The sequence below is a fragment of the Oncorhynchus gorbuscha genome, linkage group LG26, assembly GCF_021184085.1.
Source record: "Oncorhynchus gorbuscha isolate QuinsamMale2020 ecotype Even-year linkage group LG26, OgorEven_v1.0, whole genome shotgun sequence".
NCBI lineage: Eukaryota > Metazoa > Chordata > Actinopteri > Salmoniformes > Salmonidae > Oncorhynchus > Oncorhynchus gorbuscha.
In genome coordinates this window covers 23,153,409-23,171,257 of record NC_060198.1, presented here as the reverse complement: position 1 = coordinate 23,171,257, position 17,849 = coordinate 23,153,409, and the positions used below count along the sequence as shown (strand labels likewise).

The 17,849-nt window shown below is 41.3% G+C and overlaps 1 protein-coding gene across 1 annotated transcript; it reads left to right on the top strand.

The window, feature by feature from the left end:
- Positions 1–479: 479 nt before the first annotated feature.
- Positions 480–2,185, top strand: LOC124015338 (interferon a3-like). The gene is made up of 6 exons (XM_046330522.1): positions 480–554; positions 725–886; positions 1,044–1,115; positions 1,581–1,733; positions 1,886–1,981; positions 2,099–2,185. Exons 1-6 carry the CDS (start codon positions 480–482, stop codon positions 2,183–2,185), a joined length of 645 nt encoding a protein of 214 aa, XP_046186478.1.
- The last annotated feature ends 15,664 nt before the right edge of the window (positions 2,186–17,849 follow it).

Here is a 17,849-nt window from a genome sequence, read left to right as displayed (position 1 = left end):
ATAAACCACTACTAGAGGACACCACTAAGAAAATAGACTTGCTTAGGCCAAGAAACACAAGCAATGGTCATTAGACCGGTGAAAATCTGCCCTTTGGTCTGATGGGTCAAAATTTGAGATTTTTGGTTCCAAACGCTGTGTCTTTCTGAGACATGTTTTTGTGAGGTGAAGGGATGATCTCCGCATGTATCGTTCCCACCGTGAGGCATGTAGGAGGAGGTGTGATGGTGTGTGGGTGCTTTGCTGGTGACACTGTCTGTGATTTATTCAGTATTCAAGACACACTTAACCAGCATGACTATCACAGCATTCTGCAGCGATACACCATCAGATCTGGTTTGTGCTTAGTGGGACTATCATTTGTTTTTCAACAGGACAATTACCCAACACACCGTCCGGCTGTGTATGGGCTATTTGACCAAGGAGGAGAATGATGGAGTGCTGAATCAGATGACCTGGCCTCCACAACACTCTCAGGTATGAAAGTGTACGGGGACTTCCGCCTTTCACTTTTGGAACACCTTGCAGAGTTATTGTATAAAGGATCGACACAGGTTGGAGCATGGCAGAACTCAGAAATTAGAGAAATTGATTGATCAGGAAGAACAATTTCTCTCTTTATCCTTTTCGTAAAAAAAAAAATTTGTTGGAATTATACAAAATAGGCTATCTTTCAGGAGTGCACCACCACGTTGATTTGTGGACAGACCGAGAACTACAATAGCCCCAAGCTAAAATTAGTTCAATCAGCCTTTGGATGTGCTTGGTCCTGATGATTTGCACCTGGCATAAAACCATCGGATGCATTTGGATGAAGACACCTCCTCGGTCTCCGAGCATGTTCCAAGTGTTCAGCAACAACACCATAACTATGCTTCAGAAAATGGTAGGATACGGTGATGTTTTTCACTTGGTCCTGGTCATTGAGCTGTTGCCATCTTTTCAACATTTCATGTGCTGTTGTGTGTTCAATTTAATTCCCTGACTCCTTTATGTACAGTTATAATAATGCAATATTTGTTTGAAATATTTTGGCATCTCAGGGTCATAATGTCTCTGGGGAACCTCACATCACTTTCCCTGACAAGCAATACAGACAAGTCGATACTTTAAAGGTAGGAAATATGCATAGCCTCAACTCTTTAAGAAAAATGACTTTTTCATCCATCACCTTTTTTTCTAAGAGTGGACAGTTAATTCAGAAAGGATTCAGGGCCATTTACTTTTTCCACATTTTGTTAGGTTACAGCCTTATTCTAAAGTGGTTCATTTCCCCCCTCATCAATCTACACACAATACCCCATAATGATTTGTCCCAAAACACGGCCGATTGTGATACAGCCTGGAATCGAACCAGCTTATGTAGTGAAACCTCATGCACTGAGATGCAGGGCCTTAGACTGCTGTGCCACTCGGGAGCCCAAATGACAAAGCACTTTTTTTCATAAATTTGCAAAAATGTCTAAAAACATGTTTTGGCTTTGTCATTATGGAGTATTGTGTTCAGATTGATGGGAGAAAAATATATTTGAGCAATTTTAGAGTAAGGCATGCACTAATACAAATCACTCTTCTTCTAGGCTGACGAACAGATTGCCTTCATTTCGCAAACTCTGAATGCTATAAAGAAATTGTACAGCAGTGGTAAATACGAGTCCACCTCCTCTAACCAGAAAGCATTTGACAAGTTTATGAATGATCTCTATAGCCAGACCTCAGAGCTGGACCAATGCGTAAGTAATTTGTGCCTCTTAACATTATTATATTATTATTATTAAAGCAAAAAGGAAAACATTATCCTATCCTATTATATTATAATGACAAATTATGATATTAAATGAATTATTTGTATGTTGTTCCAACAGGTAAAGGTTATGAAAACTAGACTAGACTAGATCAGACTAGATCAAAATCTGTCAAAAGTGTGAACAAAAAGATGAGCCTTTACTTCAAATTCCTTTTGAATGATTTGAAACTCGCGGTAGGTTGATCAATTTGTCTTACAAAGAGAGTACATTCACCAAATCTAGATGCATTTATGTGATGATACAACATTTGTCTATTCTAAAATCTTAACAATTGTATTTTATTTATGCAGGAATACAGCGCAAGCGGCTGGGAAGACATAAGGTCAGTGGTGCTGGCACACCTACAAAGACTAGACATGACATTAAGTAGTCAATGAGCGTTAGGTTCGTGTGGTGTAGAGATTATTTATGTCTATTTATTCAACTATTTATTTACATGCGTATTTTTGTTTTTTAATCTATTCATTTATTGTGTTGCAATGTATTCACAACTCTGGAGTAAAAACATTTTTTTATACTGAATAATTATGTGATTGATTTAGGCTAAACACAATGTAACAATGTTTTCCTGCATTTATTTTTTTTGCATTTATGAAGGCCTTTGCATACTATATTTATTATTGCAACCTGATACGAAGTGGTTGTTATTGTAATGATGAAATGTATTTAATACTGAAATATTTTTTTTCATCAAATCAAATGTAATTGGTCGCATATGCACATATTTAGCAGATGTAATAACGGGTGTAGCGAAATGCTTGTATTCCTAGATCTGCCAGTGCACTAATATCTAACAATACACACAAATCTGAAAGAAAAAGAATGGACATAGGAAATATAGAAATATTAGGACGAGCAATGTCGGAGTCCGGAGTATATATATACAGTACCAGTCAAAAGTTTGGACACACCTACTCATTCAAGGGTTTTTCGTTATTTGTACGATTTTCTACAATGTAAAATAATTGTGAACAAATCAAAACTATGAAATAACACATATGGAATCATGTAGTAAGCAAAAAAAAGTGTTAAACAAATTCCTCAAAGTAGCCACCCTTAGCCCTTTGTGGTAGCTGGCTAGTGACAGTTACTAAGCTCAGGGCGGGGTACTGGGTGGAGACCAGCTAGTGATGGCTATTTAACAGTCTGATGGCCTTAATCTAACATATTTACATGTAGGCATAATAAAAATGGCCTTGGTTAGGCCTGACGATGTCACATATGGTAGACAGTGTTGTTGTGACTTAACTTGGTAGGACAAGTCTGCCCAATGTACCTAGTAAGCAACATGACTTCGAAAAGAAGTCTGAAAGAAGTTAGGTTTATTCTGGGTTCTGAATGATTTTTTAAAATTTTATTTAAAAAAACTATTTTCCGGGCGTTTAAAAAACATATTTTCAGAATGTTGAAAGTAGAGAAGGTGTATTTTCTGGACATTGAGAATATATATTTTCAGAATTTTGAAAATACATGTTTTCCGGAAGTTGAAATCTGGTTAATTTACTAACCTGAATGAACGTTGACAATATAATACTTAGACATTGCATTGACAAAATATGTATTTTTAAAATATGTATTTTTTTTGGTAATTCATTCAATGGCCAAATTTCAGCTGCACATACATTCTCAACAAAGAATAATACATTTTAAATCCATTTAATATAGGAAAGAGCCAACTGAAGATTGCAACATGTAATATTTATTATTGCTCCCATCTGTCACAATGTTAACTTTTTCAAATGCTTTAAAACAGCCATCGATGTTCAAAGTATCCAACCTACAAATAAAATAAAAACAGACCACGTCAACTACAATACAGTAAAGGTTACATAAATATTTTTTTCTTGCTCTGACTAACATATGTTGTTGTTTATCTACAGTGCATTCGGAAAGTATTCAGACTCCTTGACTTTTTCCAAATGGATTAATAACTTCTTATGGCTGGGGGGCAATATTGAGTAGCTTGGGTGAATAAGGTGCCCAGAGTAAACTGTCTGCTACTCAGGCCCAGTTGCTAATATATGCATGGTATCAGTATATATGGACAGAAAAACACTCTAAAGTTTCTAAAACTGTTTGAATGATGTCTGTGAGTATAACAGAACTCATATGTACGACCCTGCCTCACACAGGAAGCGGCGCAGGTCCTAATCCAGGCACTTGTCATCTCCCGTCTGGATTACTGCAACTCGCTGTTGGCTGGGCTCCCTGCCTGTGCCATTAAACCCCTTCAACTCATCCAGAACGCCACAGCCCGTCTGGTGTTCAACCTTCCCAAGTTCTCTCACGTCACCCCGCTCCTCCGTTCTCTCCACTGGCTTCCAGTTGAAGCTCGCATCCGCTACAAGACCATGGTGCTTGCCTACGGAGCTGTGAGGGGAACGGCACCTCAGTACCTCCAGGCTCTGATCAGGCCCTACACCCAAACAAGGGCACTGCGTTCATCCACCTCTGGCCTGCTCGCCTCCCTACCACTGAGGAAGTACAGCTCCCGCTCAGCCCAGTCAAAACTGTTCGCTGCCCTGGCCCCCCAATGGTGGAACAAACTCCCTCACGACGCCAGGACAGCGGAGTCAATCACCACCTTCCGGAGACACCTGAAACCCCACCTCTTTAAGGAATACCTAGGATAGGTTAAGTAATCCCTCTCACCCCACCCCCCCTAAGTTTTAGATGCACTATTGTTAAGTGACTGTCCCACTGGATGTCATAAGGTGAATGCACCAATTTGTAAGTCGCTCTGGATAAGAGCGTCTGCTAAATGACTTAAATGTAAAATGTAAATGTAATATGGGAGGCAAAAACCTGAGAAAAAATCCAACCAGGAAGGGGGAAATCTGAGGTTTGTAGTTTTTCAACTCATTGCCTATCGAATATACAGTGTCTATGGGGTCATATTGCACTTCCTAAGGCATCCACTAGATGTCAACAGTCTTTAGAACCTTGTTTGATGTTTCTACTGTGGAGGGGGGAATGGGATATGAATGAGTCAGAGTGGCATGAGTTGGTCACGATTGCACTTGCGAGAGGTAGCTTGCGTTCCATTGCAATTATACAGACAAAGGAATTTTCCGGTTGAAACATTGAAGATTTATGTTAAAAACATCCTAAAGATTGATTCTATACATCGTTTGACATGTTTCTACGGACTGTGACGGAACTTTTTTACTTTTCGCCTGGCCTGTGCGTCATGAATTTGGATTACTGGGCTAAACGCGAACAAAAAGGAGGTATTTGGACATAAATTGAATTTATCGAACAAATCAAACATTTGTCGAACTGGGATTCCTGGGATTGCATTCTGATGAAGATCATCAAAGGTAAGTGAATATTTATAATGCTATTTCCTTTAGCTGGAAAAATGGCTGTGTTTTTCTGTGATTAGGTGCAGACCTAACATAATCGTTTGGTGTGCTTTCGTCATAAAGCCTTTTTGAAATTGGACATTGTGGTGGGATTAACAACAAGTTTATCTTTAAAATGGTGTAAAATACTTCTATGTTTGAGGAATTTTCATTATGAGATTTGTCACAGGCCGGCTCATAGCCTGTGGCAAAAATGACAGGACACGAACAACAGGTATAGGCCAATTAAAAAATGCTCTTCATTGTAAACAAAACTATTAACTTTAAACTAAGAAAAATAAATGAGGTGTGGAAGTATCATAATGTAAGGTTTATGTAAAGTGCATGGATGCGTGAATCTGTGTGTGTGAATGACTGAGTGAAAACTATGCAAAACTACAAAAGAACAAACAAAACAGGTTCACAACTGGAGGAGCGGAGAGAGAGAGAGAGAGAGAGAGAGAGAGAGAGAGAGAGAGAGAGAGAGAGAGAGAGAGAGAGAGAGAGAGAGGTGATTAGTGACAGTTTAAATACCTTGAGCCCAGGTGACTCAATTACTAACGACCCTCCTCTGCCTGCAAGAGGAACCGCCCCTGCACTGCAGAGGAGGAGCCGTGACAGATTTCTGTTGTTTTGAATTTGGCGCCCTGCACTTTCACTGGCTGTTGTCATATCGATCCCGTTAGCGGGATTCAAGCTATAAGAAGTTGCCCCCCCCCCCTCGTCAATCTACACACTACCCCATAATGACAAAGCAAAAACAGGTTTTTCCATTTTTTTTCTGCAAATTAACAATTAAAGTTAAAACATAACATTTACATAAGCATCCAGTGGCGGCAGGTAGCCTAGGGGTTAGAGCATTGGGCCAGTAACTGAAAGATTGCTAGATCGTATCTCCGAGCTGAGAGTCTTCTTGCGTATGAAGCTACAAGCTTGGCACACCTGCATTTGGGGAATTTCTCCCATTCTTCTCTGCGGATTCTCTCAAGCTCTGTCAGGTTGGATGGGGAGTGTCGCTGCACAGCTATTTTTAGGTCTCTCCAGAAATGTTTGATCAGGTTCGAGTCCGGGCTCTGGCTGGACCACTCAAGGAAAGATTACATATTTTATAAATAATGCCTATTAATTAAGGCTCCATCGAGTAACACCAAGGTCCGTATTGACAAATAATCTCTGAGAGTAGGAGTGCTGATCTAGGACACATTTTGCCTTTTAGATTATAATGAATGGACAGAGGGGGTCCTGATCCTTGATCAGCAGTCCTACTCTGAGATGCTTCATGAATAAATGTGAGACCAGCAGAATAATTTGGCTTACATGTCATATTTTAGCCTACAAATTTGACATTTCAATATGAAACCACCTATGACATCTTATGAAGACCCTGATGGAACAGGTGTGATCGTACTGGGTTGGAACATGCTGGTCTCCAGGGCCTTGAAGATAGTTTTGGTGACCACTTCCTTACAGTATATGATCTTTACAGTTGTACAGGCTTTGTACATTATTAATTATTCCCAATATTCTACACAAAAAGGGAGAAATAAACCAATGCCAAGAGTTGACCTTGCATAGTCATTCAAAAACGTGCACAACGCCATGAAACACACACACAACAGTAGGTTATAGACCTGTCAACACTATTCAGGAAAAATATCCTGATATCGTAGCCTAAACCAAGGAACTATAGTCACGTATTATTTCTCATTTTCCCCTTGAAAAGAAAACGACCAATAGAAAGTTCCAACAAATCATGTTCTCGTTGCTTGTCAACATTGCATCACCAGCAGACAACTGTCGGGTGAACGTTGGTTACGTCACTGTGAAAATGAAAGTAGAAAGATCAGAGTAGTGACGCTGACTTCTCCCATTCCTTTTAATTTGAAGCGGTACAGCAGAGGACTTTCCGGAGCTGCGGAGCAATATTTCGGACGAACTTTGAAGGAAACCCACAAAATGAATGTCTTATATGGCTACATTTCTTAAGAAGTATGGATTTTATTTAGACTTTGACAATATTGTTATCCGACTTTTTTTATCGGTTTACGCAAAGTTATTAGCACTTGAAAGCATAGGTCGCGTATAGGCTGTTATAGCTAATAACCTAGCCAATATTTACAGTTGAAGTCGGATGTTTACATACACCTTAGCCAAATACATTTAAAATCAGTTTTTCACAATTCCTGACATTTAACCCAAGTAAAAATTCCCTGTTTTAGGTCTGTTAGTATCACCACCTTATTTTAAGAATGTGAAATGTCAGAATAATAGTAGCGATAATGATTTATTTCAGCTTTATTTCTTTCATCACATTTCCAGTGGGTTTACTCAATTCTTATTTGGTAGCCTTGCCTTTAAATTGTTTAACTTGGGTCAAATGTTTCTGGTAGCCTTCCACAACGAATTTGGTGAATTCTGGCCCATTCCTCCTGACAGAGCTGGTGTAACTGAGTCAGGTTTGTAAGGTCTCCTTGCTCGCACACGCTCTTTCAGGTCTGCCCACACATTTTCTATGGAATTGAGGTCAGGGCTTTGTGATGGCCACTCCAATACCTTGACTTTGTTGTCTTTAAGCCATTTTGCCACAACTTTGGAAGTATGCTTGGGGTCATTGTCCAATTGGAAGACCCATTTGCGAAAAATGTAACTTCCTGACTGATGTCTTGAGATGTTGCTTCAATATATCCACATCATTTTCCATCCTCATGATGCCATCTATTTTGTTAATTACACCAGTGCCTCCTGCAGCAAAGCACCCCCACAACATAATGCTGCCACCCACGTTCTTCACGGTCGGAATGGTGTTCTTCGGCTTTTTTATGGAGGTTTTGGAGCAGTGGCTTCTTCCTTGCTGAGCGGCCTTTCGTTTATGTTGATATAGGACTCGTTTTACTGTGGATATATATATACTTGTGTACCTGTTTCCTCCAGCATCTTCACAAGGTCCTTTGCTGTTCTTCTGGGTTTGATTTGCACTGATCACACCAAAGTAAGTTCATCTCAAGGAGACAGAACTCGTCTCCTTCCTGAGAGGTATGACCGCTACATGTTCCCATGGTGTTTACACTTGCGTACTATTGTTTGAACAGATTGCTCCCAAGGATGAACCAGACTTGTGGAGGTCGACAATTTTTTTCTGAGGTCTTGGCTGATTTATTTTGAATTTCCCAGGTAGGCCTTCAAATACATCCACAGGTACACCTCAAAGTGACTCAAATTATGTCAATTAGCCTATCAGAAGCTTCTAAAGCTATGACATTATTTTCTGGAATTTTTCAAGCTGTTTACAGGCTCAGTCAACTTAGTGTATGTAAACTTCTGACCCACTGGAATTGTGATACAATTAATTATAAGTGAAATAATCTGCCTGTTAACAATTGTTGGAAAAAATGACTTGTGTCATGCACAAAGTAGATGGCCTAACTGACTTTCCAAAACTATAGATTGCTAACAATAAATTTGTGGACTGGTTGAAAAACTAGTTTTAATGACTCCAATCTAAGTGTCTGTAAACTTCCGACTTCAACTGTATATTAAAAAATAATTAATTCAATGAAGTGTGTTTTATCACTGGACAGGGCGGCCTGTTTTGAACAGTGTACTTTGAGCACCTGTACAACTTTCATTCATTCCATGGAGATACTATTACATTATTAGAATTCCTAATTCTATGGTTCCAACCCATCTATGAAATTGTGTTCCTCAATCAATAACGTAATAGGAACAATATCCACAGAATAGACTGAAAAGGTGCACAGTGAATTCACTAACCAAAGCCCAGCTCATTTAATCCCTACCATTGTGTTGCTGAGTTATCATAATGCTTCAGCAAATGTATATTATCCCAGGGGTATTGGAAGACAACATGTAAGTATGTCGCTCTTACTGCCCTGAATGATCCTACAGCTATTGTATGCAGCAATCATATTCCTATGTACCAGAGTTCTACTGTTAGCACTGAGGTGGTCTACCCTAGCAGGAAGTCCGCCGTGTGCAGCTCACCCTCCACTAACATTAATTACCCAAATCAAATCAAGCATGTCTACCTCTGCCAAGCCTCCCAGTAAAGTGTTACAGATAGCCCTTGTCCATTACTGTCCTGGTTTGTGATTATTGTCTTATTTCACAGAAGAGCCTCTAGCCCTGCTCAATATGCCTTAACTTACTATTTAGTTCCACCTCCCACATATGTGGTGACATCACCTGGTTTAACCGTCTCTAGAGACAATATCTCTCTCATCATTACTTAATGCCTAGGTTTACCTCCAATGTACTCACATCCTACCATACCCGGCCATCCGGGGTGTTAAGCATCTAAGCATGATGCCCACAATCTAAGCTCGATGCCCTCAATCTCAGACAAATTATTAATGAACCCACCAGGTACAACCCCAAATCCGTAAACATGGGCACCCTCATAGATATCATCCTAACCAACTTGCCCTCCAAATACACCTCTGCTGTTTTCAACCAAGATCTCAGCGATCACTGCCTCATTGCCTGCATCCGTAATGGGTCTGCTAACGACCGACCACCCCTCATCACTGTCAAACGCTCACTAAAACACTTCAGCTAGCTTTCTAATCGACCTGGCCCTGGTATCTTGGAAGGATATTGACCTCATCCCGTCAGTAGAGGATGCCTGGTTATTCTTTAAATGTGCCTTCCTCACCATCTTAAATAAGCATGCCCAATTCAAAAAATTAAGAACCAGGAACAGATATAGCCTTTGGTTCTCTCCAGACCTGACTGCCCTTGTTATGCTGGTGAATGAGGACCCAAAAGCGACTTAACAGAAACAGAGTCTTTATTCCAGTCTTTAACAAAAACGATAATCCTGGAAATTATCTCAGGAAAATACAAACAGGAAAACTGAAATCCTCTCGTCAGTAGAGAGGAACGACTGGAGACGCGACCACAGACTGCAGGTCGCTTCGGGAAGGCACAGGCCGTAGCTGACATAGACACCTGCTCACACGCAGCATCAGAAGAAGGCAAAAACACGACGGAACAAGAACACAGCACAGCAAACATCAAACAATGATCCGACAAGGACAGAAGCGGAAAACAGAGGGAGAAATAGGGACTCTAATCAGAGGGCAAAATAGGGGACAGGTGTGAAAGAGTAAATGAGGTAGTTAGGAGAATGAGGAACAGCTGGGAGCAGGAACGGAACGATAGAGAGAGAGAGAGCGAGAGAGGGAGAGAGGGAGGGGGAGAGAGAGGGATAGAAAGAGGGAAAGAACCTAATAAGACCAGCAGGGGGAAACGAACAGAAGGGAAAGCACAAGGACAAGACATGACAATATATGACAAAACATGACAGTACCCCCCCACTCACCGAGCGCCTCCTGGCGCACTCGAGGAGGAACCCTGGCGGCAACGGAGGAAATCATAGATCAACAAACGGTCCAGCACGTCCCGAGAAAGAACCCAACTCCTCTCCTCAGGACCGTAACGGGAGACGATGAAGAGGGAATCTAGGGCTATTACTCTTATAAAAATGAGACACGGGTAGAGAACTGTAAGCGTTAGAGCAATCAGGACCAAACAGGCCAGGAGAGTAACAACTAGGGACAGACTGAGACACAGCAAGGCTAAGACCAGGAACAGGAGAGAGGCGGTGGCTGTGGACAGACTGAGACACAGCAAGTGCAGGAGCAGAACCAGGAGAGATGCGGTGGCAGGGGACAGACTGAGACACAGCAAGGGCAGGAGAGATGCGGTGGCTGGGGACAGACTGAGACCCAGCAAGACCAGGAGCAGAAGCAGAAAAAAAGTTACCGGACTTATTCTGCGCGCAGTCCGAACAAGCAGCCACAAAACAGCGCGTGTCACGCTCCTGAGTAGGCCACCAAAACCGCTGGCGAATAGAAGCAAGCGTACCCCGAACGCCAGGGTGGCCAGCTAACTTGGCAGAATGAGCCCAGAGTAACATGGTGGGTTATTAACCCTAGGTTCCGGAGACTCGGAAGACCAGGAAGTAGCTGGTGTCACGAGACGAAGACTCTGAAACTGTCCTGAGAGGTCGGAGACCTGAGCGGCCAGGGTCTCAACGCCATGCCGAGCAGCAGACAATTCCTGCTCGTGTCTGCCGAGCATCGCTCCCTGGAACTCGACAGTAGAGTAGAGAGAATCCGTAGTCGCTGGGTCCATTCTTGGTCGGATCTTTCTGTTATGCTGGTGAATGAGGATCCAAAAGCGACTTAACAGAAACAGAGTCTTTATTCCAGTCTTTAACAAAAACGATAATCCTGGAAATTATCTCAGGAAAATACAAACAGGAAAACTGAAATCCTCTCGTCAGTAGAGAGGAACGACTGGAGACGCGACCACAGACTGCAGGTCGCTTCGGGAAGGCACAGGCCGTAGCTGACATAGACACCTGCTCACACGCAGCATCAGAAGAAGGCAAAAACACGACGGAACAAGAACACAGCACAGCAAACATCAAACAATGATCCGACAAGGACAGAAGCGGAAAACAGAGGGAGAAATAGGGACTCTAATCAGAGGGCAAAATAGGGGACAGGTGTGAAAGAGTAAATGAGGTAGTTAGGAGAATGAGGAACAGCTGGGAGCAGGAACGGAACGATAGAGAGAGAGAGAGCGAGAGAGGGAGAGAGGGAGGGGGAGAGAGAGGGATAGAAAGAGGGAAAGAACCTAATAAGACCAGCAGGGGGAAACGAACAGAAGGGAAAGCACAAGGACAAGACATGACAATATATGACAAAACATGACAGCCCTTGACCAGCACAAAAACATCCTGTGGAGTTCTGCATTAGCATCGAACAGCCCCCGTGATATGCAATTTTTCAGGGAAGTTAATATATACACAGGCAGTTAGGAAAGCTAGGGGTAGCATTTTCAAGCAGAAATGTTCATCCTGTAGCACAAACTCAAAAAGTTCTGGTACACTGTAAAGTCCATGGAGAATAGAGCACCTCCTCCACTATAATTGAGAATTTCAATAGGCCTTTTTCTACGGCTGGCCATGCTTTCCACCTGGCTACCCCTATCCCGGTCAACAGCCCTGCGCTCCCCACAGCAACTCGCCCAAACCTCCCCCACTTCTCCTTCACCCAAATCCAAATAGCTGATGTTCTGAAAGAGCTGCAAAATCTGGACCCCTGCAAATCAGTTGGGCTAGACAGTCTGGAGCCTCTCTTTCTAAAATGATCTGCCAAAATTGTTGCAACTCCTATTACTAACCTGTTCAACCCCTATTTCGTATCGTCTGAGATTCCCATAGATTGGAAAGCTGCCGCGGTCATCCCCCTCTTCAAAGGGGGAGACAATCTAGACCCGAACTACTACAGACCTATCTATATCTATTCTACCCTGCCTTTCTAAGGTCTTCGAAAGCCAAGTTAACAAACAGATCACCAATCATTTATAATCCCACCGCACCTTCTCCCCTATGCAATCTGGTATCAGAGCTGGTCATGGATACACCTCAGACACGCTCAAGGTCATAAATGATATCATAACCGCAGTCGATAAGAGACATTACTGTGCATCCGTATTCATCGACCTGGCTAAGGCTTTCAACTCTGTCAATCACAACATTCTTATTGGCAGACTCGACAGCCTTGGTTTCCCAAATGATTGCCACGCCTGGTTCACCAACTACTTCTCTGATACTTCTCTGAGAGTTCAGTATGTCAAATCGGAGGGCCTGTTGTCCAGACATCTGGCAGTCTCTATGGGGGTGCCACAGTGTTCAATTCTTGGGCCGACTCCCTTCTCTGTATACATCAATGATGCCTCTCTTGCTGCGAGTGATTCTTTGATACACCTCTACGCGGACGACATAGTTCTGTATACCTCTGGCCCTTCTTTGGACACTGTGCTAACTAACCTCCGTGGCCTCCAACTGCTCTTAAATGCAAGTAAAACTAAAAGCATGCTCTTCAATCGATCGCTGCCCGCACCTGCCCGCCTGTCCAGCATCACTACTCTGGACGGTTCTGACTTAGAATATGTGGACAACTACATATACCTAGGTGTCTGGTTAGACTGTAAACTCTCCTTCCAGACTAACATTGAACATCTCCAATCCAAAATGAAATCTAGAATTGGCTTCCTATTCCGCAACAAAGCATCCTTCATTCATGTTGCAAACATACCCTCGTAAAACTTACCATCCTACCGATCCTCGACTTCGGTGATGACATTTACAAAATAGCCTCCAACGCTCTACTCAACAAATTGGATACAGTCTATCACAGTGCCATCCATTTTGTCACCAAATCCCCATATACTACCCACCACTGCGACCTGTATGCTCTCGTTGGCTGGCCCTCGCTTCATACTCATCGCCAAACCCACTGACTCCAGGTCATCTACAAGTCTCTGCTAGGTAAAGCCCCGCCTTGTCTCAGCTCACTTGTCACCACAGCAGCACCCACCCATATCACGCGCTCCAGCAGGTATATCTCACTGGTCACCCTCAAAGCCAATTCTTCCTTTGGCCGCCTCTCCTTCCAGTTCTCTGCAGCCAATGACTGGAACGAACTGCTAAAATCACTAAAGCTGGAGACTCTTACCTCCCTCACTAGCTTTAAGCACCAGCTGTCAGAGCAGCTCACAGATCACTGCACATGTACATAGCTCATCTGGAAATAGCCCATCTATCTCATCCCCATACTGTATTTATTTATCTTGCTCCTTTGCACCCCAGTATCTCTACTTGCACATTCATCTTCTGCACATTCTACCATTCCAGTGTTTAATTGCTATATTGTAATTACTTTGCCACCATGGCCTATTTATTGCCTTACCTTTCTTATCCTACCTCATTTGCACATGCTGTATATGATTTTTCTACTTTATTATTGACTGTATGTTTGTTTATTCCATGTGTAACTCTGTGTTGTTGTGTGTGTCGAACTGCTTTGCTTTATCTTGGCCAGGTCGCAGTTGCAAATGAGAACTGGTTCTCAACTAGCCAACCTGGTTAATTAAAATTAAAATTAAATTAATTAAAAAATATATACAAAAATACAAAAATAAACATGACCTACTAACAGCATACTAAACAATATACACATAGTATTACTTTATTAGCTACAGTATACATATCTCCATGGCATGTTACATTTTTTATGCAGAAGCATACAGTACATTTTTTAACACACCTTGTTGTGCTGTGCTCACTTGAACAGGAAGGTAGCGCAGCGGTCCTTAGAGGGCAAATTCAAAGTCATTCAAGTCTGGAATTGTTTGGATTTATGCTGCTTTCAAGAAAACTGGGAAAACAGTCTTAACATGACGTCAGTAATCTTCACATCGGAGCCCTCGTCAGAGGCCCGAGTTCCCAACTTGCAATCTTGAGTTAGATGACCGTTCAAAACGTATTTTCCCAGGCAGAGATCGTTTTTTTCAGAGTTTCGAGTTGTCTTGAACGCACTGAAGTCTGACATTTCACAGTTCAGAGTTTCCAGTTTTTCTGAAAACACTGCAGAAGTCGTGCTGGATTGAAAGCATGGCCAATGTTGAATGTTTATCCCTTTAAACGTGGAAAAGAGAACGTGAAACCCAGATTTACCACACACCCACTCCACCGAATAGCAGGCTAGTAACTGCTTTGAAATGCTTGCAGATAGCCACAGATTCCTTCCAAACCACTCATTGCTGAATTTGCAATTTCCAACTTCTTGTGTAGTGTTTGTTTGTGGCTGGCTGCCACAACACCACTGAAATGACCGAGCAAGGCTAAAATACCTGCATTTTGGAATGCATTTTGGAATGCCTTACTCAAGAAAGCAAAAAAAGAGAACATGTTTGTATGCAGCTTTATTAACTCAATTATTGTTGTTGTTGTTTTTTTACATTCTTTACATACTGATATGTGAAACGTATTAATACCTAAATAACAAGTAAAACAGGCAACTACAAAAAAGTTAATCAAATGTTAATTTTTGTTGTTGTTGTGGTTAAACAGGTGGGGCACGCTCGGAAAACCGGTCGCCACTGGTTGTTAGTAGTAATCATTGTCAAAATACTAAGGATGAAAGGAATGTCCATCTACGAGATTAAAGCTACGGGCTAGTTTGAACTACATTTGGAAGCTGTACCGTGTTTTTTTGTGTTTTTTTAAAACATTTACATGGTTTCAAACAATGTCATGAACATTTCTTATTTTGGCTTCTGATGAGGTAAGACGGTCGTTGAACTAAACTCATGAGGATTTCAAAAATGATTAACCTACGATAATGTTATCACAACACATTGGTAAATTGGTTTATTCTTGCAGGCCTGCTAGTCTCTCCGAGCGACGAAAAATTCAAATATTCATGCTAGCCTTGAAATGGTTGAGTATCTACCTGACTCTGTTCTGTTCTGCTTATACACCCCAGCATCTGAAATGTGCATGTGGACGCAATTCATGCACTAGCACACACATTTTTGCACCTGTCCACTATTTGATGTGTACAATTTGATGCTCAATATATCTCATGATTAGACCTCAATTTATTGTATTTAACAGCCTGACTCCTTTCACATGGAACAAAGAAACACTGAACCTGTTCAAAAACAGATGACTTAGTTAAGTTAAGAAATTGGAGGGATGCGTAAGTTGTAGCCTAAGTTATATTTGGGGGGCAGACAATAATTGGCATAGGTCTTTATTTTGTGATTTAATCTAAGCGATATATTTTTTTTCTGTACTTTTCTTAAGACGGAACTAATTCACTCACAACCATTTTATATTGTCTTCAGGTCGGGTGTGGTGTTGGGGCATCCTCTGGAGATGGAGGGTCAGTGACTTCAGGCAAAGGGTCTCTGGAAACGTATTTCAACAAGCTGAACACAATCTTGAAACAGAAGGTTTACAATATCAAATGCACTCGAAAATAGGCTAAATTAATCGGAGGAAAAGTTCTAGATCACCACAAATCGGAGGAATTTCGCTGAAACTTGGAACTTCCAAGCGCCGTTTTTGTGTGTCGTCGGATGCGTTGGCGCAGCACCTGTTGTGGTTGAGTTGACTGAAAAAAATGCATGTCTTGTATGCGCTCCAGGAACACAGCGTATGAGCAGGTGAGATCGTGGGAGAGGAGCTTCGCTACAAACTGGTGCAGTTTAAAAAAATTCCTTGACCCCATGGTCAAGCTGTGATGAAGTCAACTGCAGAGTCAAGCGGTGAGGAAGAAGCGATCTGATGGACAACCTCATAATCATCATTGGAGATTGGATGTCCTTGAGGCTGGCTAATAGATAGATGGATGATATTTTTACTGACTGACTGTTTTATTTATTTGTGAAGGATTTGTAATATTTTTTATAACACTATTAATTGACAAAATACATTCATCTATTATTATATTGTTTTTTTCCTCATTCATTTATATATCCAGTCATCCATTTATTCATCCATTCAGGCTTTAATGCATTTAGTTGTTTATAGGCAATCTACAGTTAAATTAAACACCATAGTGGTCACTCAACCACTATTCTGGTTCGAGAAAAGTAACCGCTGTCAGAGAGCTATTGATTCAAGTAATGACCATCCAAGAGATCAACATTATAGTTTCAAATACATTTTCAAGTTACACAGTGTTTGTTTAGATGTATATTGTTTCAAACAATGTCATAAAAAAAGTACATTTTGGGTTCTTTTGAGGTAAGAGAGGTAAACTGAGCACATTAGGCCTTTAAAAGTGATTTATTCTCCAAGAGTCAATAGGTAGCCTGTCTATCATTCATTTAAAAGTCCAAAATTGGATGTAGAAATCGCAGAAATTGCCCCTTTATCTCAACATATCCAAGACGATGAAACTAAGTGTTTTTAGGAATTAGGATTTAGGTATTTTTCTACTAATCTTACGATAATGTTACCACAACAGAGCACATTAGTTTATATAGTCTCTCGTCGGTAATAAATAGTCAAATGGTAATGTTAGCCTGATTCTTCAGATACAGACGTCATAAAATGCTGGTTGATTTGTATTTGATCATCAGTTATTATCAACAGTTTAATTGAAATGTATCGACATGAATGGGATTAGAGACAGAAGATGCAAACAGAACGAGATCAATATTAAATCAGCATCTCTCACTCCCTCTGTCACATACACTCGCACGCACGCACGCACGCACGCACGCAGACACACACACACACACACACACACACACACACACACACACACACACACACACACACACACACACACACACCGAGAGAAGCAAACAAACAATACAATAGCAGTTTTGTGATTAACAAACAAACATGGTAGAAGGCCTTCCCTTAGTCCATAAAAGTGCTATTAGTTTAATAATCGTGTTTATAAAAACATATAGAGGTCTACTGCATTCATTGTAAAGTTGAGGGGTCGATTCTCTCTCTCTCTCCCCCTCTCCCTCTCTCTCTCCTTCTCCATTCTCCTTTAAGCCTATGAGTTCATTTTTTTAACATACTTAGGACAATGTTCCTCCTATGAAGGAAAACTCGAAACATGATGAGAGGGAAGTGGAGCACACGAAAAGAGAAATCCGGTCTTGCGGTTCACGAGGCAAAACTTTCCCAAATTCATTCATATCAACTCTTAATTTAGAGAGACACCCTTTCACTTTTTGTACATCCATTCAAGCCTCACTATTTAAGATAATCCGCAGATATGGGATCAGAACACAAACCAAATTCTGACTGGAGGAAATTTGCAATATACTGGCAACAGGTAAGTCAACAACA

Excerpts from the sequence above, each read along its gene's own strand:
- LOC124015338 (XM_046330522.1), top strand. The coding sequence starts at position 480 with ATGAAAGTGTACGGGGACTTCCGCCTTTCACTTTTGGAACACCTTGCA. Across the intron at positions 887-1,043 it reads TAACTATGCTTCAGAAAATG|GGTCATAATGTCTCTGGGGA; the intron begins GTAGGATACGGT and ends TTGGCATCTCAG. Across the intron at positions 1,734-1,885 it reads CCTCAGAGCTGGACCAATGC|ACTAGACTAGATCAGACTAG; the intron begins GTAAGTAATTTG and ends TATGAAAACTAG.